At 42.5% G+C, this 21138-nt stretch overlaps 1 protein-coding gene across 6 annotated transcripts in view; it reads left to right on the forward strand.

The window, feature by feature from the left end:
- Positions 1–3041: 3041 nt before the first annotated feature.
- Positions 3042–21138, forward strand: part of CFAP74 (cilia and flagella associated protein 74) — a 39312-nt gene continuing 21215 nt past the window's right edge. For 4 of the 6 annotated variants that reach the window (XM_063417360.1, XM_063417359.1, XM_063417361.1 and 1 more), the window contains exons 1-20: positions 3042–3165; positions 4103–4547; positions 4930–5020; positions 5434–5580; positions 5767–5865; positions 7304–7408; positions 8519–8692; positions 9282–9392; positions 10574–10676; positions 11399–11556; positions 11954–12161; positions 12532–12708; positions 13364–13534; positions 13975–14093; positions 16828–16894; positions 17307–17396; positions 17518–17691; positions 18436–18574; positions 19477–19589; positions 20042–20164. In XM_063417360.1, coding sequence (XP_063273430.1) covers positions 4130–4547; positions 4930–5020; positions 5434–5580; positions 5767–5865; positions 7304–7408; positions 8519–8692; positions 9282–9392; positions 10574–10676; positions 11399–11556; positions 11954–12161; positions 12532–12708; positions 13364–13534; positions 13975–14093; positions 16828–16894; positions 17307–17396; positions 17518–17691; positions 18436–18574; positions 19477–19589; positions 20042–20164 — 2787 coding nt within the window. In that variant the 5' untranslated portion in view covers positions 3042–3165; positions 4103–4129. Of the gene's footprint in view, positions 3439–4102; positions 4548–4929; positions 5021–5433; positions 5581–5766; positions 5866–7303; positions 7409–8518; positions 8693–9281; positions 9393–10573; positions 10677–11398; positions 11557–11953; positions 12162–12531; positions 12709–13363; positions 13535–13974; positions 14094–16827; positions 16895–17306; positions 17397–17517; positions 17692–18435; positions 18575–19476; positions 19590–20041; positions 20165–21138 lie in introns of all 6 variants that reach the window. The other 2 variants (XM_063417357.1, XM_063417358.1) reach the window with 2 other exon arrangements.

Genomic DNA, 21138 nt, shown 5'->3' on the forward strand with positions numbered 1-21138 from the left:
ATATGAGCTCCTGTCACCTTGGAAACGTCAGGAAGGGAAATGCCAACTGCCTGTGCAAGCACAGGATGCAGCCATAGAGCAGAGGGAAGTGGCCAGCTCTGCTGTGTTTCCAGCTGATCCTGAGGTGGGACTGCAGGAACTTCCCACAAATGCATCCCAATTTAACCTGGCGGGGGCAAAACAGCAGGGGTTTCATTCAGATCTGCTCACTCTGTTTCCCAGTTTCTCCAAGATGGATCACTGGGGTCCAGAGCCCACAAAATCTGGAAGAGCTGCATCAACCAAAGCCTGTTTTGTACATTTCCTGGAGCTTAAATCTTAAAGATTCACTGGCTTTAAGTTGATAGACGTAAGTTGTAGATTGGGAGATAAGAACTTGGCTAGGGAGCCATAATTTCCTTCAGAGGAACTGCAAATATCTTCTCCCTCCTCCTATCTCTATGAGAGAGAAAAATCTACATTGTCTTGCCCTAAAAACACATTGTTCACCTGACACAAAATCATGACTCTTGTTGATGTTGTTGTTATGAAAATAATTCAAACAGTTGTAAACTGGGACTGAAAAAAGATCCTCAGTAAAAACACCACAGGAAACTGGCAATCAGTGATATTTCCAGGTGTTCTTCTGAGTGTTTTCTTGAGGGGAAAATCCATGCTTGGATCTTTTTCATCCCAACTCAATGAGTGTGGGAACTGGCAGGTTCAGAGTTAACACAGTTATAACTATTCCAGATCTGCAGAGAGAGCTATACAGTTAATCACTGCATATTTTTAGCCTACATCTTGTAGCTTTAATCCTGCAAATGTCTGTATGTAATTTGTTTTATGTAATATGAATAGATGCCATAAAATCAAGATTCCACCATTTATAGAGCTAAGAATGTCCGTGTATTTCTCAAGATTGAGGACCTATAGCATAAATGTGGGACAATGAACTGGTCACTGTGAGTAATTTATACTCCATACTGTGTGTGCCAGTGGAAATAAATGCTCAGATTAGCAGCATGTGCTTGTGTGCCTGGGATCAAAACCTAGACCTTACTCTCATAGCAACGATAACAATTACAGAAATATTGCTTACAATTAAGGAACGTTTTCAACTAAATAAAACTGAGAATGCATCTGTCTCTGTGTACAGATCAGGGTGTATTTTGGTGCGGATGATGTCTCAGTATTTTAATAACTGAATCCCTGTGAATCTTTGAATAGCTGGCTTTCTCTAGCACGTCATGGAGGCCTAGTGCCAAGAGAGAGGGAACAGGGATCTGCTTTGCTGTGCATCCAGCTGCACTGGTCCTTGACTTTGTCAAGGTAATACAAGGAATAGAACAGAAAGGAAACCCAGTTAATTACCAATTTCAGCTAAAATCATAGAACCATGGAATGGCCTGGGTTGGAAGGGAACTCAAAGCTTCCAGCCCCTGCCATGGGCAGGAACATCTCTCGCTATCCCAGGTTGCTCCAAGAACATCCAACCTGCCTTGGACACTTCCAGGGATCCAGAGGCAGCCACAGCTTCTCTGGGCACCCTAAATTTGGTACCTGAACACTGGATATCAAACACATGGGCTCAGGACATCCCACTGCAGAACAGAATATTCAAACTGATTCACTTTATTAACACAGACAGTCACAAAATAAATCACTGAAATATCATTACAGACTTTGCATGTAGTGATTTTGCGCATATTTATAACAATCCCAGAAGTTCATACGGAACCTCTAGAGCAGCAGTTGCTGCTGAAGCCAGAGGAACTGTTCAGAATGTGACATAATGGGCAGCATGAGCAGTACATTTCTGCTGTAATAACCTTTAATTAGTAACTAGCGGTGAAATCCTTTTGTCAGGATAGTATGGGTTTACTTCTGAAAAGACATTTAAGACAGCTTCCTTTTGGATTGAAACTTGGAAACCTTCAGTGTTCTAACATGTGTGCTCCAGCCCCAAATCTACAGGACTTCACACTGCAGCCAGTCATCTGAATTCACAAAAAGGGTTTTAATCATAATGCTACCAACTTCTTTAAAACTTATACATGTATGTGAATTAACTTAATTCTGCTGTATTTCCAAAGTGTAAATCACTCTTTTAAAGAACGTGTCCAAAGCTCACTCGCCACCACGCCCGGGCAGGAGCTGTGTCCAGTGGTTCGTATTTTAATCTACCTCTGAGAATAAATAATGTAAACAATGGTCAAGCAGGAAAACATCCCAGTGCGCTGCTCAAGATGGCTCAGACCTCATGAACTCAATGATCCGAACAACCGCGAGGACCCTGACCCTCGGACACCGGACCCCAGCCCAGGGACCCCGGCCAGGGACATTGAACATCAGCCCAGGGACCCTGATCGGACACCGCACATCAGCCCAGGGACCGTGACCCTCGGACACCGGACATCAGCCCAGGGACCCCGGCCAGGGACATCGAACATCAGCCCAGGGACCCTGATGTGACACCGGACATCAGCCCAGGGACCCTGACCCTCGGACACCGGACATCAGCCCAGGGACCCTGACCCTCTGACATCCGACATCACCCCAGAGACCCCGGCCCTCGGACACCGGACATCAGCCCAGGGACCGTGACCCTCGGACACCGGACATCAGCCCAGGGACCCCGGCCAGGGACATCAGACATCAGCCCAGGGACCCTGACCGGACACCGGACATCAGCCCAGGGACCCTGATGTGACACCGGACCCCAGCCCAGGGACCCTGACCCTCTGACATCCGACATCACCCCAGAGACCCCGGCCCTCGGACACCGGACATCAGCCCAGGGACCCTGACCCTCGGACACCGGACATCAGCCCAGGGACATCGGACCCCAGCCCAGGGACTCTGACTGGACACCGGACCCCATCCCAGAGACCCGACCCTCGGACACCGGACATCAGCCCAGGGACCCTGACTGGACACCGGACCCCAGCCCAGGGACCCTGACTGGACACCGGCCCAGCCCGGGATGCACCACCCCGCTGGCGGGGGGGTGTCCCAGCGAGCCGCGCCGGCAGCGCCGCCCCGCGCCCGCGGCGTTCGGGGGCGGTTCGGGGCCGGGCGTGCGCGGCGCCCCCGCGCGCGGTGGTTGGCGCCGTTGCCGTGGCAGCGCGGCCCGCGCGGCGAGGCGGGCCCGGGCCGTGAGGAGCCGGGCCGGGCCTGAGCGCGGTGAGCCGTGAGGGGACAGCCCGGGAGCACCGGCTCTGCCCCGGGGTGTCCTGTGGGAGGGCTCGGGGCTGCTGCCGTGTGCGCATCTCCGCCTGAGTTACCCCAAACTTTGTTATTTGGGAGTTGGAGCCGCACAGCCTCACAACGCAGAGAGGGCTGAAGGCGTTGGGGACACTGCTGCATTGGCAGCTCGTTTGATGTTTGTGCCACTTCTTAGTGCCACCAACATCCTTAAATCAGCAGCCCAGAGTAGGAATCCTGCTTGGCTTTAAGGTGGTTCCTATAATTTACTCATTCTTCCATACTTCAAATCCTGGGTGTGTTTTCTCTGCTCCTTAACTGGAGAAAATAGATGCTCTCTTCTTGTTGATTCTTCTTGAGTTCTGCAGAAGGATTTACATAAACGCACTCAAAGCTGAGCCACCTTCGTTAAAATTAATCATATGTACAAGTCTGTCTGTGAGTAAGATGTGAAATGCTCAACCATGTGGTAATAACTCATTCTAGATGACATGCAGAATTTACTGAATTCTAATAAATTGTGACAGCGTTTGGGAACAGTTTGCTTTGCATTGGAGAATGGCACAAGACTCAAGAGCAAATAGTGTTTGTTGGAGTTGTGCCCAAAGCTTTTGGGGTAAAGTCATGGTGTAAGTTGATAAAATACATTCAGAAGGTTTGTTTTATTACTGAGCTGATTGTTACAAAAAAAAAAAAAAAAAAAAAAAAAAGAAAGGCAGAGTCCTTGCTTTTCATTGTGAGATTTATTATAGTTGATACTCAAAATGTGTAATTTGCACAGAGGTATGTGGTTGTATCCAGTTATTTCACATGCATTGAGTATGTACTGAATGCTGTGATTAACCTCCAGAGACAGTCACCCCATTGCAAGTTGTTGGATATTTAATGTGTGAAACATATTCTGCTTTTTATTCAGCTTGGTCACTTGGAAAGGACTGTCAGCATGGAAGATCGTGAGGTCAGTTATAGTGAGGGAGAACAGCAAAGATCTCCTCTAGTGTTTCTAGAGGAGGAAGAAGAAAAACAGGAAGAGGAAGAAAAGGAGGAAAAAGAAGAAAGAGAAGGAGAAAAAGAAGAAAGAGAAAAAGAAGAAGAAGAAAGAGAAGAGGAAGAAGAAAGAAAAGAAGAGGAAGAAGAAGAAAGAAAAGAAGAGGAAGAAGAAAGAGAAAAAGAAGAAGAAGAAAGAGAAGAAAAGGAAGAAGAAGAAGAAAGAGAAGAAAAGGAAGAAGAAGAAAGAGAAGAAGAGGAGGAAAAAGAAAGAGATGAAGAGGAAGAAGAACAAGAAGAGGAAGAAGAAAGACAAGAGGAAGAAAAAGAAGATGCAGCTGGTCAGCTCCCTGACCTTGAAGAATACTGGAAAGGTGAAAATTAATTGTTTTGATAACTCACAAAAAACTGACATTAATGTAAACTTCATGTAAGATAAACATGTTAGATCATTGGCCAGAACCTGACAATTATTATCCTCCTTTGTCCCCCTCCCTGTTCTTGTCTGGGATTTTCCCACATAAATGGGATTCTTGGTGACACTTCCACATGAGGGCAGAGAACATTCTCCTGTTCATTTGCAGGTGTATAATAGTCCTGTGTGCTTTGCCATATGAATTTTTTAATGTATGCTGCAGTAATGCTATAAAATGTCATCTCTGATTCTCCACGCTGTGACTTGACAGCAAATATAGAAAGCTTTGTATTTTAAAATTCAAAGTCTCTTTATTAAGCTGTTGTTTCAATATCTGCTAGAATATGAGCTGGAAGAAGAGCTGGATGGTGGTGGCAAGATGGAAAACAAGGACACTTCTGAAGATGTTGCAGACCACTCTGATTCTAGCACGTAAATACCTTGTTCCAGTTCAAACAGAATTTCCTCTGTGGTGCTGAGTGACCAGCTGAGTATGACGTGTCTTAAACGAGTTTAAAATGTTCCTGTTAAAATTGTAAACTATTGTTCAGGAACACGGAAATTGCAAAGCCAAGGTGGGATCAAGGGGAGTCACAGGAATTTTTAAATGAAGACACATAAATAAGGGTATAAAGGTTCAATATTAGACATCCAATACTGAAAATTCTGGCTTAAGTCCATGCATGCAAACGTCCTGTGCTGTTTGTATTCATGTTCTGCCTTATTTATAAGGAAATTCTGCTAGAATCAAACAGAAAGCAGGGATGTAAGGATGTCAGACAAACTTCACATAACCACAGTTTCTCATTAATGTTTCTTTGTTGGTTGTGTGTTCCAATTCAAAGTCAAAGCTCAGAACACTCTTTGGGCCACATTGGCAACGTTCAGCCTCTGAAGTCTGCAGACAGAATTCGCATTTCGGCCTCTCAGAGAAAACTCCAATTGCTTGATGGTCTGGTCATGGAAAAGGAACTGGCAGTCCAAAACACCAGGTTAGTGTTTAAACAACCAAAATCCATCAGCACAAATCACCAGCAAACACTGTATCCATTATAAATACTGGCATTTATGGAACTATGTATCTACAGGAATCCTGGCTGTGAATCTTGCCCTCCAAAAGAAGAGATTCACTGGGAAAAGAACCTGCAAATCATAAGTGATGTCTTTGTTTCTTGCAGTGATATGCTGAGTGCCTGTCGGCTGCGGAGCAAGATGCTGGCAAAGCAGCTGGATCATGTAGACATGGAAATAGAGAGAGAGGAGGAGGCTGGCAATGTGTAGGTAGAGAGTATTTCTGGGTTCCAAGGATTACAGGCATCCACTATGTTCATCTGGGTGTAATTAATGAGATAAGAACAGAAAGAGGTGGAAACTTGGGAATGGCTGGGAAAGAGGCATATATTTTAAAATGTAACAACAAGTATTGTGTCAGCCTAGCCCACTGCTGTCAATTATGTCTGTCAGGGGCTCAATCTTCTGTTCAGTCTGATGAATCAAGGTGCTGTGGCACTGCTGGAGGTCATGGCTTTGCTTCTGTGGTGATTATGCAGCCAGAATTTTTATATATGTGTGTGTGTGTGTGTATTTTTATCAATACACACATACATGTGCCATTCCTTCCTTGTGTTGTTCTGGAATGCAGGAATGCCTTTCAGGAGTAGCTCTGCATACAGGAGCTGCTCTGAAACACTTGTGCTATCAAGTGGGAGGCAATTTACTGTACTCTTCACATTTGGTTTAAATAGAAAGCAGTGGGTGGCTTGTGTACCAGGAGCCAGGGGCTTGTGAACAAACTTTGCAGCTGCATTTCTAACCTGTGTTAATCTCCAGGTTAGAGCAGCAGTGAATGAGAGAAAGGAAGGCAGGTTAACTGCCAGAACGGGAGAGCTGCTTAAACAAAAGTGATGAGTTGATGCAAATGAGCCTCCTGAGGTGGAGCGAGTGGGATCTCAGAGACAGTAACAAATCCCAGCAAAGACAGAAAAGCAGTGTAGTGTTTATCCTTATGATGGGTCACATGGAGAGGTCTAGATAGGGAAAAAAATAGCAATTCTCCCAATCTCTTACATTTAGCAAGTGACTAGTGGAGTGAGAAGGCTTGATAGATTTCTGGCTGATGAAGTTCAAAGCCTTTGTGTTTTAGCAATAATGGAAATGCTGGCTGCCATTAGCACTACCAATGCCAATACAGAAATGTCAAATTTACAGGAATAGCTGCAGGTAGAAGATCCAATTTTCATTTAGAGGATGGGAGTTTACACTGAATATAGTCAGGCCACTGTCTGTGGATCCTGTAGTACACTGTCTGCTCGTTTTCCTGGGGAGAGAAGGAAAATAATTGTGTAGGAATGCTGCAGTTGTAGGCTAAGTGTATGGAATATTGTAGTACCATTTTAAAGGCAAAATCGGTGTAGGTTCTCTAGGTTCACCTACGCTTATCTTCATGAATAATAGTACTTTCATCAGTTTGAGAAGTGAATAGTTGCATAAAGCTATTGGTCAGTGCTTTTGAAATTCTCATCTATCCTTTCAACCAATGTGTAAGAGTTTAAAGAAGGCTCTGCCTCGAGAATGGACACTTGGAAGGTTAAACAAGAGGCTGCATAAATTGCTGGGATTCTGATGAATAAATCTGAGCCTTAGAGCTGTGCTTTGCTCTTGCAAGGGGGGCTGTGCTCACATTTCTTTCTGACGGGTTCTCTCTGCCCTTGGCAGTGCAGCCGTGTCCCGCCTGCAGGCCATGAGCAGCCGATTGTGCACGGAGCTGGAGAGGGAGAAGGAGCACGAGCTGAGACTGGCTCTGACACAGAAACAAAGCTTGTAAGTGAGGGAATGAAGGGAATCGATCCTTATTGCATTCTCCATATGCTGTTGGATGGATTCAATAGTTAATCAATAGAGAAATTGCTTGTAAATACTGAGTTACATCATTCCAGAGCAACTTTTAGACTACATGGTTCATTCCTTACAAAGCTGGGTGCTGTGCCTCAGTCCCCAAGTCAGTTTTGCACATGGAAATAAAGTTTTGATTTTATTATGGGAGATGCATAAATTGTGACCTAAACAGGTCTCATTTGAAATGTAAAATAAGCTGGACTAAAGTAAATCTGTCTGTGCATGAGCATAAATACTTGTAATTTATGCCTCTTAGTGTTTTTATGGGGCATACAGGAAAGGATAGAAAATGAGCATGATAGAGACATTGTAGCAATACTGTATATTTTTATGCCAAGCTAATATTGCTGCTTGTAATTGATTGTTCACACATAATAAATTACTTCTTTATATCAGACAGAGTAAAACTGTCTTTTTCAGGAGACAACAGGTGAGTGTGTTTATATTTTGATACCACAGGTACATCAAAGGAGGAACACAGGCACGAGCTTCTAGCTGTGATTAGCCAAGTGGTTAACCAGGATACAGTGTGTTCTGCTGCAGTGTTGTGTAATAGCTTTAAAATGCTTGACTTGTTTATTGTGTGATTAGCAATACACAGAACAGATTAATGTACTCAGCTCTATCGTATCTGCTTCCTTCAGCAAAGCACAGAAGAATAAAAGCTGGGGCCTATCCCTGAAGTTATTTATTGTTGAAGGAAAAGCTATTTTTAGAATTTTTCTTGGTTTTCGTATTTTATTCTAGATAAATGGAAGAAACACAAACTTGAGGTTTATTTTTTTTTACCTTTTTTTTTTTTTTTTTGCCAATATTTTTGATGTCTTTGAAAGGGATATGCTATTAGATATGAGCCTTCGTCTGTAACATCTGTGTCAGTAAAAGGGATTGATTCAAAACATGTTTCAAATTAATAAAAGAAAACATGGTTACATGTTTATTTTCCCCATGGAGCCTTCCCTACTCAATCTATCACCTTAAAGTGAAAGAATATCAGTATTCCAGTGCAAACAATTCACACTTTTTTTTTAAAAGGCTTGAGCTGTGGCAGATAGAAAGTGAGCAGGGAAAATACAACATCCTCCGTGAACAACTTCAGAAAGATGAGGAGGAGCTACAGATGCAATACCAGGAGGAGAGAGAAGTGAGGATTTGGAAGGAAAAAATAACAGCCTTGCAAGCAGAAGGAACACGTCGGACTCGAGAGAAGTAAGAGCCTCAAAGCCAGAGCCTGCTGCCTTTCTTGTTTTATTTTCAGCCAATTCTCTGCTGCAGGTGCTGAGATTAGCTAGTTCAAACACTGGTGCTACTGTGTGTCTTAGCTGGTACTTCAGGAATATTTGATGAGGAAATGGAATTAAAATAAGAATTAGCCATGGCCTTGCAGTTATGCAGGTAAAGATTTCTGATCTGTGGGAATAAACTTGTTAATGAAAAAGCTATTTTTGGAAAAACTAAATTTAGAAATGAGGATTACTGGGTCAGACTAACTGCATGTGTCTGCAGTGCTGTTGGCCTCCAGGACCTTCTGGACTTATGGTGAAGTCCATTGAGATTTCCTGGAGCAGAAGCAGACACCAGAAAACACAAAAGTGCTCTCCAAAAGCAGAGCAAGAGTGTGTCAGTCTGTGGCTTTTGTGAAGTTGATCACTTTGTCTCTAATTTGAGGGATGTGGGGAGCAGACAAATGTCCTAATTTCATATTAATAAACTCCCCAACCCCACCCTGAGGTCTCACTGTGTTGGAATAAATCTTCCTTAGTCCTGCTGCAACTGTTGGTTTGTCTGTGTTTTGCAGAAGAGAGGAGGAAGCCCGGAGAAAACGTGAAGAAAGAAATAAAAAACTCCTCGAGGATGCCAGAAGGAACCATGAGAAAGCAGTCTGCTTCCTGAGGCAAAGCATGGCAAGGTGGGCCCTCACTCCTTTCCTGTGCCACATTCTCTGCTGGGCAAGGCTTCATCCTCCAGGCCTTGGAAAATAATGATTTTTCTGCAAGGTGTCTCTTCTGTTGCATCTGGAAATCTCGTGCCAGGCACAGCGTGGTGAAGCACTGAGATCTTACAGAGCACAAAAGGACATGGAAAGAGGAAAATCCACTCAGTGTCCAGCAGGGCCTCCAATTTCCCTGGAGTCTTTGTCATGAGGGCTCTCTGACCACTTGGAGGCATTGATAATGATTTGAAGCATTTTATAGATGTGTGTGTACCATTAACTGATGTAGTATAACTAAAATCCAAGTTTGAAACCTGCCCTGTGCCATTCTGTGTCCCCTCAGAAATGTAAAAAAGCATCAATGGGTTGATGGGCCATTTCTTTGTGCTCCTGCTCTAGCTGATTTTAAATTAAATGTTCTTTCATAGGTTTATGTTATTACTCTGGTGCTGAATTATTTTGCTGCTAAAGAAACTGAACATTTGTTACTTATTTTTATATATGCAAATACATCCCAATATATAAATATTAGGACTTAATTGTAAAACGATTGAAATAATTGTACTGTTTCTGTGCTGGTTTACTTTTATTAGATGGTGTGTACAAACTCATCCTAATTAGGAAAAACAAAATCAAATAGATTTTTTTTTCCTTGACAAATATATCAAACATATCAATCTTAATTCTTTTACTGGTTTCCCATTACATTAGCTGGAATATTCCCAGGTTTGTTTCCCACCCACATATTTCCAACTTGTAGAGTTTTTAGGGTTTATTTTTAGTGTGGATACATGTGCTTGGCTTGCAAAAGTTTTCCCACATAAGGTTTAGATATTGCTTATATGAGCAACACCTGAATTCTTTATTTTAGCAGCCAGTCATATGTCATAACATGAAACACATTCTTCATATCCAAAATTCAAAAAAATTAAAGTTGTTGAGGAAAATATTTGAAAACCTGTTGGCACTTGGAGCTTGAGCAGTGCCATGTTTGGAGGAGTCTCCAACTGTTCCCTGTGCCACAGCCAGTGCCCACCAAGCAGGGGTTCACAGCAGCAGTGCCTGGGGACATTGGCAATTAGTCCCTGTCACCTCAGACATTCTAATACCAAGAGCTTTCCAGGAGGAGAGACTGAAAGATTTTACTTTGCTTACAGAATTCATGAAAAAAATGCAAAGGAAGAAGTGAAAGCTCGGGAGCATATGGAGAGAAGGATACAAGCTGTGCTTTCCCTGAAAACCAGCATCACTTCCAACAGGGTACTGCTGCTGGGCTGGGATGGGATGAAGTCACTGGCTTGGGAGGCTGCTGGCTTCTGATGCAAGGCAGTTCAGTTTGCCTCGCAGAGCTGTGTGGGGAGTTTTGATCAGATCACTGACCAAACCCCTTGGAAACAGGGGGAGTTTAACCATTGGAGGGATGGCGTGAGATCTGTGTGGGCAGGCTTTGACACTTCTGCTGATGCAGTTTATTCTGTCAACAGTCTAGTTGTTCTGGGAGGGGAACTCTCTGGGAATAATGCATACTAAAAACAGTTCTCTGGAAGTTCAGCCAGAAGGATTTCCAGTTATTTGGATCCCAGTGCAGAAATATTCCACATGGAGAAAACATATGGAAGAAAAACAGTTATTTGAGAATTTAAATAGTATAAATTAGGAATTTCTGAGCTATGCTGTCTTGCTTTTCTATTTATGTTCTGTGGAATCTGAGGGAATGATCTTAATTTAATCCTGATTTGTTTAGAACTGTTATCTTTTCACATTACTTCACTGAGCAGGCTGGAAGGGTAGAGAGGTAGCCTGGACCTAGTCAGAGCTTTCTGCATCTCAGAGACTGCAGAGAACATTGCAGACAATTCCTTCTGCCTCAGAGACATCCACCTTAAATGTATGCTTGGACAGGGGCACCAGCATTAGATTCCCTGTTTTATATTGTTTAATATGTGAATCAAATATGTAACTGGTTTGTGTGACTTTCATAGGAAAGGCTCCAAACTCTCCAGACTTTGAACAAAGCAAAGGCCTTGGAGGCAAAGAAGGAGGAGATGAAAATGAGGGAGGCCATCCTCGCAGAAGGAGGCAATGTTATCAAGGAAATGTTTCTCCATAAAAGACAGCAAGAAAACGAAAAAAAGAAAGAGTGAGTGTCATCTCCATATCAAACTCTGCCTGCTCCCTGCCCTAGGGGTGCTCAGAGCACCAGAGCTCTGTGGGCGTTCCCTGAGCCACTCCTCCAGGAAGGCAGCTCAGTGACCCTGCACTGGAAACATGAAGTAACTGTCCTTCTCCCTCCCCTGAACGCTGTGAAAGTCTGTATCAGCCTTCTAAAACACTGTAGCTGAGTATATTTAGTCTGCAAAAATGTGTAAACAGCCTCTGAATCACTTGGTGTCTTGGCACAAATTACCACTGAACCCAACTTAAAGACTTGCTGTTTAGCTAAAAGGCTCCAAGGGAACTGGGAACCTTAGCAGTAGTTAACATTATTGGTAAACAACCATGATTGGATTAATATTTCTTACAACTTTGGATTACAGAGCTTTTAGAGAACTGCAGAAGTCAAGAAAAATGGAGATTGTGTCTCGAATTTTGCAAGAAAGAGCTTCTACTCACAAGCAGAGAAAAAGTCACTCTCCTGCTAAGGCAATTAAGCCTCGTGGTAAACTTGTGGATCCTTTAGTGCAGAGTGGGGAAGCCTGGCACAGTGAGGAGACCTGCAAACATGCAGATGGAGAAATATCACAGGTAATCAAAGGCCTAGAATTAACTCTCTTTAGATTGTTTTGTTTAGCAAAAGGCTACAACCAAATCTGAGACAGCAGAGAATAAATGGAGAATAATTTCCCCATCAGATCTCTTAATATCTGTTAGTTTCCTTTTTCTTGAAGGAAATACAGTGACTTTTAACATCAGATTTTATCTGTGTTCAGTGTTTTAAGAGGAGATTGGCCTAAGTTGGAATCCTTGGCCTCTGAGCCAAAGGCCAAGAGGCCAAAAAGCCAAAGATCTGTCATTTTTGTGTTAAAAGATCTCCTCAGGAACTGATAACTGTTGAAGTAACCATTCTCTAGCAATTTTTAGCTGTATCTTCAAACCTTGTGTTCTTGCCCCAAAGCCATGGCACTCTCCATCAGCTTCTTCCTTGGCTGGGGAGGGATCTGCTCCCCTGGGAGAGAGTTCTGAGAGCAGAGCCCAGGATGTGGAAAGTTCTGATGAGGACACAGAGAGGGACAAGACCCTGCTGGTACCGGAGTTCCCAGGGCTCTGGAGTCGGGAATGTGACCTGCACAAGGTAAATGTTGTGATGTCTCTTGTTAGAAATGGAAAGGAACCTTGCTTGGAACCAAAATTTGTGTATTCTGCAGTTAAAATGCAGACATTATGTTGTTACATAGATGCAGAAATTCAGATGTGAGGATATCATCACTCATTGCTGTTTGACACTGTTCTGCAGGAGTTTGTTCTCTCAAAGAGAAAACAGTACTGAAGGTTAAGTTCAGAAATCTGTGAAGACATAAATCACATTATGTTTAATTGTTTGAGTTTAAAAAAACTTCAGAGTCAATCAAAAAGAAACCATGTCAATACATATTCCTAGGCTTGCATGGAGAAGCACTGGACCACAACTGAAAGATTCCAGTGAAGTCAGCTGATTTTTTTTCCCAATGTTTAATAAGTTTACGGGAAAAAAACCCACCTTAAACTGCAGAAAAGCTAATTCTGCCATGAAAGACATGATGTTGTAGTGTTGGGTGATGCTAAACTGCAGAACAGACAGCTGGGAATCCATTAAACTCTTCATGTTGAGGTTGGGATGCTGAGTTTGACTGGAGAGAGCCAGACAAAGACTGGCCAGGAACTGGAAAACTCCTTCTGCAGATTTTCCTACTGGAGCTGCAGATTCTGTGATCACACCCAGATCTGGTGGTTTTCATGTTCTTTTTTAGGTGCCCAAAGCAGAAGACCCAACACAGTTGGCTATAAGGGCAATGAGGAAACAAATGGCTGAGAAAAAAACAGAGACACTCCAAACTGGAATTCTTCACAAGCAACCTGTGCCTGGCCAGGAGCACAAGGGCTGTGCTTTCCACAGCAAACCCAGCTGCATTCATTTCAAGGTCAGTGGCCACTCTGCATGGAATTGTAGAGAAATATCTGCTGGAGCTATAGCCCAACGTCTTGACCAAAATTCTGTTGCTGCCTTTAATGGGTCTGCAGTGAAATTTGAAACAGCTCTTGCCTTTTTGTCTAACAGTCTCTTAGTTAAGTGATTAAATAGACTAGTTAGCTATACTATCTAAATTATAGAATACTTCATTTTCTTAGGGGAGTTTAAATACTGTCAGAAAGATGAGCAGATGATGAAACCTCATGTTGTGTGGTTTTTGAAGGGCAGCATGACTGGTACTTATATATTGTTTGTAAATACATTATTACTGTAAAATAATGTCCTTAAAGTGGTGATTCCTATGCAGGTAAATTTCAGTTAATTAACAAAACTATTAATAACTCACACAATGAACATGACATCATGTCTCTGGTATTTTGGCATTCCAAGGATTTTGATGTTGGTCAAACCTACAAAAAGAAGATCATTTTGACAAATGCATCCTACAGTGTTAATTACTGCAGGCTGGTGGGAATCAGTGAATGGCTCAAGGACTCCATCAGTGTTCAGTAAGTAAATTAATTGCAGACTTGTTTTATCTTTGTACCACAACAAGAGCTGGAACCCAATTCAGCAGCAACTGAAATTTCTGCTTGTCATGGGTTAATCCTGCAGGCAGAGAAACTCCACAGAGCAGCTCCTCACTCCTTCCTCGATGGGATGGGGGAGAGAACTGGGGGAAAAAAAGTCAAATTGTGGCTTGAGATGAACACAAGTTTAATTGGGCAGAAAAGGAAGGGAAAAAAACCTGATGAAATAAAGGAAATCAATCTGAGAGCGAAGAGCACTTAAATTGCAATCCTGAGGTCTTTCCCATCAATCTATTCCTGTAATCCTGCTGCCAGGTTATGTAATGAAGCACTGTGCCTAGTTGGGAGATTGCAAATTAATCTCAGTTTAACTATATTGATAATTTTATCTCACTGTTTATAAATAAACAAAAGGACGTAGCCACAAAATGTTTCTTTTTAAGAATTCAGACACCAGCTCTCTCTGGAGCTGGACTGAGCCTTTAAATATATAAAAGGCCAGTTGTGAAAAGTAGTATTTCTCTAAAAAATGAAGTCATAAAAAGAATTTATTTACCTGGAAATCTGTGAAACAAACAACAAAAAAATCATTGTAATCTAGCCTAAAAGTGAAAAAAAATGCTAAAGCTCCTGTGTGTATGAAGCTTATGGACAAGTAGGAGAGATGCAGCTGAATTCCTTTGGCTTATGGAGAAAGTTCAGGTTTCAACCCTTGTGCTGACCTGTGGGACAGTTCAATGACAGCCCAGTGAATAAAAACCTTGTTTCAGCACTGTGATTTCATACTCCAGGCTCCTTTCCCAGCTCACTGCCCCCTGTCCTTGTGGGGATGAGCCACACTTGGAATTTCTGGACTGTCTGATAAGGACAGGATGGCCCAAGGTGAAGCCATTCCTTGCCCACTTTGTCCCCACAAGAGTCCCCAGGAGTGTGAACAGAGAGTTCTTGACTGAGCACCATCCCTGGAGAGCTGCAAAGTGCTCTGGGTGCTGTGGGTGGACTGGGAAAGGTGTGGAGCCCTCCATTCCCAGCCTGATGGAGGTGGATAACTGAGCAGGGCCCTGCTGCTCCCAAACCAGCTCTGACTCCACGTGTAGCTCGTGGTTGGTTCAAAATCACGTGTGTGGATTTAATTTTGACCCACTTACACATGGTTAATTTCTGTGACAAAGCCTGAAGCTACTAATCCGACAAAATGAGGGTTTCTTCCTCTCAGGGATTGATTTTTTTCTCTAATTTATTGGACAATTCATTTGGTAAATCAGCACCTCTGGTTTGTGACCAAAAATTAAACAATGCTTTTTGAAAGTCTTTCCTTGCTGTAATTGCTTTTCAAAGTGTTCTCCAAATACAAATGCAACATCAACAGTTGATGAATGATTTTTCAATGTCTGATAAATTAATTAACTTTTTAAAATTAAATTGGTTACCCATACATTTGCCAGCTGGATAGCTAGCAAAAATAACCCAAGATTTTATTCTCCATGGTCATGTTATTAATAATTTGACCAGCAGAGCACAGACCTGTGAACACTGATCCTACACTGTATAAAGCTTAACTCAGGTAGAACCAGCCATAAATTGTTTGTTACAAAATAGTTTTGCCAAGTATTTTGAAAATACCCAGCACATCTAGGCTGTCATGGTGTCACTGTCCTTGAAATCAGTGCACAGGTATTTACAGACACAACACTTGAGAGCTGTTATCAGTGACAGGCACTGTATTTGCTGATAAAAAGCTTTATTCTGGTGGTTAAAATGAGCATTATTACACCCCATGCCATGGAGCAGAGTAGTTCTGTGTGGGTTTGTGTGTTTGGCAGTCTGTGCTCTAAATCAGAACTATTTTATCATGGGAACACTTGAAATAAAGAACAATTCCTAAAGTCATTCTCAGGAGAAGCTGCCAGGGATGTGTTCAGAAGGTCAGGATGCAGGTACTTATTCCCTGTCCCCATTTTAACCTCCTGAATTCTGAAGTGTTTCCCTTTCTGAAAATGTTTCATTTTGCTTTGGTTTGAGTTTAATTTTGTTTTGATAAAACTGTGAAGGGCGAGTGGGTTCTGTGTCTCACTTGGCTTAGGGGCTCCCATGGCTGACAACACTTCCTTATCTCCTCTGGCTCCTCTGCAGGGCTCCAGAAGTGCCTCAATAATTTCATTTACAGTGCAGCTGTGAGGTGTCTTGTCTTCTGATGGGCATTTTCCCTGCCTCACACAGACCATGAAATGAGTGGCAGATTCTATTCAAGATAATTTTGATACAGCTGGCAACAAGCAGCACATTCTCTAATCATTTGCAGCTCCCTCCTTGGGTTTTTCCTCTTAATTTTGTGTTTGGACAGGGGAGATGTTACAGAGAAACATTAAAATGGATAATAGGAAAATTTGCTTCCTAATTGTCTGACAGGGCACTTCCACCTGTTCTTGCTGATTTTGAGCCTCAGCTTCACCTCCTTGGCAACAGTCCCTGTGTTGCCTTTTAAAAGCACTTCTAATCTTTCTGAATAAAACCTTAATAAAGAATCAGCCTTTGTTGTTTCCCAGTTGCAGCAGGGTTCTGTAGCCTTTCATTAATCTGTCACTCATTCTGACTTTTCTGATAATTAGTCCAAGTGAGGAGAAAAAAAAAAATCTGCCATTGTTACCAGAGCAGGAGCTGGGTGTTCCATCCACAACTTTAATTTGGAGTTTTATGTTAATTATCTCCATAGTTTTGACCCACCTGGCAAAATGTCTTCTGGGATGTCCTGTGAATTCCTGGTAACATTTAAGCCAATGGTAAGTGCACAGTGAGAAGAATCCTAGAACAGGCCACTAGTCTGATTAAAACCATCATTAATTGAATTTCTTAACTGGTAACAAGGGAAAAATCGACATTTTTAGAAGAGCTGCTGCTGTACATGGACACACTGTACTGTGTGCGTGTTCAAGCTCTGATCAATTGTCAGAAGGCAAATTCTGAGGGCACGTTTGGAAAAATGCCTCCAAATGAGAGCAAGGTTCCAAATATTTATAATCTTGCCCAGCTAAAGTTAACCAGGCTGTCACAAAGACTGTTTTAGAGTGGAAAGAGATTCAGTAAAGATATATTTTAATACGGCACTCAAAGAATGAATGAAAATATTTTTCATCAGACTACATAGGCTAAATCTGAAATTACTGAAGGGTTTATTTCTGTTTTGTTTTCTAGATAAATGAAGGGCTGGAAGGAGCAGTCATGTTTATGGCCCAGACAGGTCCTTTTTCTGTTCCACTGAAATGTACAGTCAAGACCTGCATTGTAAGGGACTTCTTTTAAGCATAAGTGGATAATATAATAATTATTATAAAAAGCGGATGCTCATTTAATTGACATTAGTGCTATGTAGGCCAGTGGTAATTAATGGTTTATCTTCTCACAGCTGGCTCTGGATAAAGAGCTCATTGACTTTGGCAGCCTTGTGGTGGGAGAGACAATTTCACGGACCATCAGCCTGACAAACAGCGGGGCTTTGGGAGCCACATTCAAAGTTCACACGTCAGCAGGTGCCACAAGGAGCCTCAGAGCAACAGTAAAAGCTGCTCCTGCAACAGTGGTGGGTTCAAAAGCACTTCCCTGAAGGAAATGTTCTGCTTTGGGAAGTGTGGAGGAGTTGTCACAAAGCAGCTCAGGTCAGAAAGGACTTGGGAAGATCATCTGGTCCAAACTTTAGTACATTTTAGTACATAGTATAAATATAATCTGTGAGACACAAATATTGGAAGATAAAAGCAATTCTTTTATGAAGAGCAGGGAAACCATCAATGCTGATTTTTTTAAAGTATTTTAGTAATTTATGCCATGATTCCTATTTTCTGCACATTCATGACAATTAGGAGAAAATACTTCAGTTAAAAGAGGAGATTCTGACAGAGTCATTAAAAATCTCAACTCATGGAAGACAGAACCATGTGAACTGCTGCAAAACTGGCAATCAAGTGAGGGGTGTGATAAAGAGAGGGCTGGTTTCACCAGACTTAGCTTTGACACACAACTGCCTGGGTTTCCACTAGAAAAATGTTGGTTTGTTAATTGTATAGTAACTGGCACTGCACTGCATTGCTGCTGTTACATAATTTACCTGTTTGGGGCAGCCAGCAAAACTCCAATCTGCTCATTGAGAAAGGTCTTGTAGAATGTGCAGCTCTTGGAAAGTGCAACACATTTCTCCATTTGTAACATGGAACTGTTGCAAGAAAACTCAAATCTGATTTGCATAAAACTTCTGCTGGATGGAACTGGAGCTGGTACAAGGCAGAGGAAGAGCCACTGGAGAAAATCCCTCTCTGTTTCCTAACAGGTCACTCAACATTTCAGTGCCTGTGGCCCTGCAGAGGAAGGCAGCAGGATTCCTGTGGCAGCTGGGGATGCAAACAAGGAGCAGATCTGTGCTGAGCCCAGCGAGGCAGCCCAGGAGCCCAGCAGCAGCAGTGCCACGGGTGAGGGGATGCTTTGGAGCACGGCCCTGCACCTCCCCAGGCTCAGCTTTATCCAGCTGAGTCTCCTGGAAAGAACTGAGCAATTCAGTTTGCAAAGTTACGCAGTAAATTAAGTAGCTCATCACTCCAGGAGTAATGTTATATTTCTTTGTATGCTGCCTCACGGAAAATGACTAAAAATAATGTCTTGACACCATTATATCAAACAGAGCAGAGAACCTCACTGCTCATTAGTGATCAACAATTCAGTCTCAGAAGAACACAGAACCCAACCAGCTTCAGAAATTGCAAAATTGTTAACATCATCCTTGTCTCAGCAACTGAATCCCCACTTCTCAGAATAGCAATCCACATGACAGGTTTATTTTTATAGTCTGTAATTCTAGGAACAAGGAAGCAGAAAGATGAACCTCCTCAGACATTTTCCATCTCATTCCTAATGTTTACTATGTGCTTAATAAAATCCAGTCTTGTAGAAGAAAGTCTTTCTTAATTTCTTTCTTAGCTATGTTCTTTAACATTTCTTCCCAATATTGATCATTCCAATTTCAGGAGGCTGAAAGTTCCATGGAAAGGTTGTGGGTGGTTTTTGCAGGTCCTTTTGGCTGCATTCCTTTATCCCACTGGAACTGCCCTTGAAGGCCATCCCCACTTCCAGCTGAGTCTGTATTTTTGAACCATTCATGTTGGTACTCAGCATGGAAGGTAGAATTCCAAACTAGACTAAAGCTGGATGGCCAAACAAATATTTCCTTCCAGATATTCCAGTTTTCCCATCACTTCTATGCATGCCTGGATTTGCAATATTGACTTAAATGAATGTACTTGTGCTCTGTTGGATTTTTTTTTTTCATGGACACATCCAGCATTTTCTTTTGTTTTGTGTTTGTTTCTTTCTCCAGAACAACTTGGTCAAGGAGTATTAAATACCAGATCAGATCTGGACACAGACAATGCAGATAATGTGGTGGAACTTTCTCCTGAGGAAATACCAATTGAAATTATGCTTGGAAAGGTAATGAATGCTCTGAGATCCAGACAAGATTTCCCCAGTCTAAGCCTCCATCAAATAAATTGCTCTGGTGAGAGATGCTCAAGTACATGGTCATTCCAAGCCCACTGGACAGCACTGTATCACAGTTAATTCTTAAAATGAAATCACAGCACACTTTTCTCCTTTCTCTTGATCTATAGAGACATACAGAGCTGAAAGATTCTGTGTACATTCACATTTCCTACAATTTAACTCTCTTTTTCTGCTATGGTTAAACAAAGTCTGGTGACAACACACAATGAGGGGCAGGAAGAATGTCTGGGAAATGTCAAACTTGAGCCATAATAATGTTCTGATTCTGATTTTTCCTGTGCATACTGAGTTCAATTTAGTTACAAACCAGGTGTGTACAGTGAGTATGTACAGCCTCTTTATTTCAGTGCAGTTTCTGGAGTTTCACTGTTGTTGTTCAGGTGACTGAGGGTGAGGTTGGACCCTTCAGCTCAGTGAAAATCCCGGTCCTGTTTGTCCCAGCTGTCCCTGGGGACGTGAGGGCAGAGTTTGTGATCGTGTTCGACAACCCAGACTGCAAACCAGTGAGTGACCTGCTTCAAAACTTGTGTGAAATAGTTGAAAATCTTCTCATTTGTGCTTTTCTCAAAACTATGTATTAGGTAGTTGGATGGGAGGTAGCTTTGCAAGTCATAGCTCTTATTTCTGATGCAGGATGGTTATTAAACCTGCTCATTCTCTTAATTTCTATGCAAATAATCTTGATATTCCCATTTTATCAGACATCATATTGGAAAACATCTCATATCCTGGAAACAAATGTGGAAGTATTCTCCCTTATTCCCAACCCATGTAGTTTATTTTCTTTCTGATCTATCAGAACTGGAATTATTTAGCAGGCAGTAGTGAAGCTGATGTGTGAAATCTGGAAGAGATGACAACTTTAGTTACCACTTCAGCATATTGTGATTCTAAATTTTATTGGGAGCCAAATTCTGCTTGGAACAGTTCACAGAAGCTTGCCAAAAACTAAAGACAAACTTCCCAGAAGCTCAGCAGCCAGCCTTGGCTGTCCCTGGGGCTGCAGAAGGAGCTGCAGACGCCTGCTGAGGCTCCCGTGGGCTCCTCCTCCTCCTCCAGGCTCAGCTTTGCAGGGCTGAGCTCTGGGCCCTGGTGCCAGACCCGGGTCACTGCAGGGAGCACAGCCCTGTGCTGCCTTCCCTGCATTTCTGTGCTGCCTGAGCGAGCTGCAGCCCCGGGGGAGCCTGGACTGGGGCCCATTCCCTTCAGCTAGAGGCACTTTAAATACTTCTTTTCAATAGCATGGGCAGATGCTCTTCTTTCATGTTCCCTGTCAAAGAATCCAACCCAAAGTGTAATTGTGTTTTTCTGCTGGGGCATTCTAACATCTTGGGTTTACTTTGCAAATTATTTTCCTAGGTCTGCCTCATTAAAGAACCTGTTGCACTGTGAATAGTAAAATATTTTCCTCAGCTGGATTTATAGCAGAAATTCTTGCTGTAAGTCAGTAGGAATCTGAGACTAACAGAACTAATGC

Source organism: Prinia subflava, chromosome 21 (genome assembly GCF_021018805.1).
Source record: "Prinia subflava isolate CZ2003 ecotype Zambia chromosome 21, Cam_Psub_1.2, whole genome shotgun sequence".
Taxonomy (NCBI): Eukaryota; Metazoa; Chordata; class Aves; order Passeriformes; family Cisticolidae; genus Prinia; species Prinia subflava.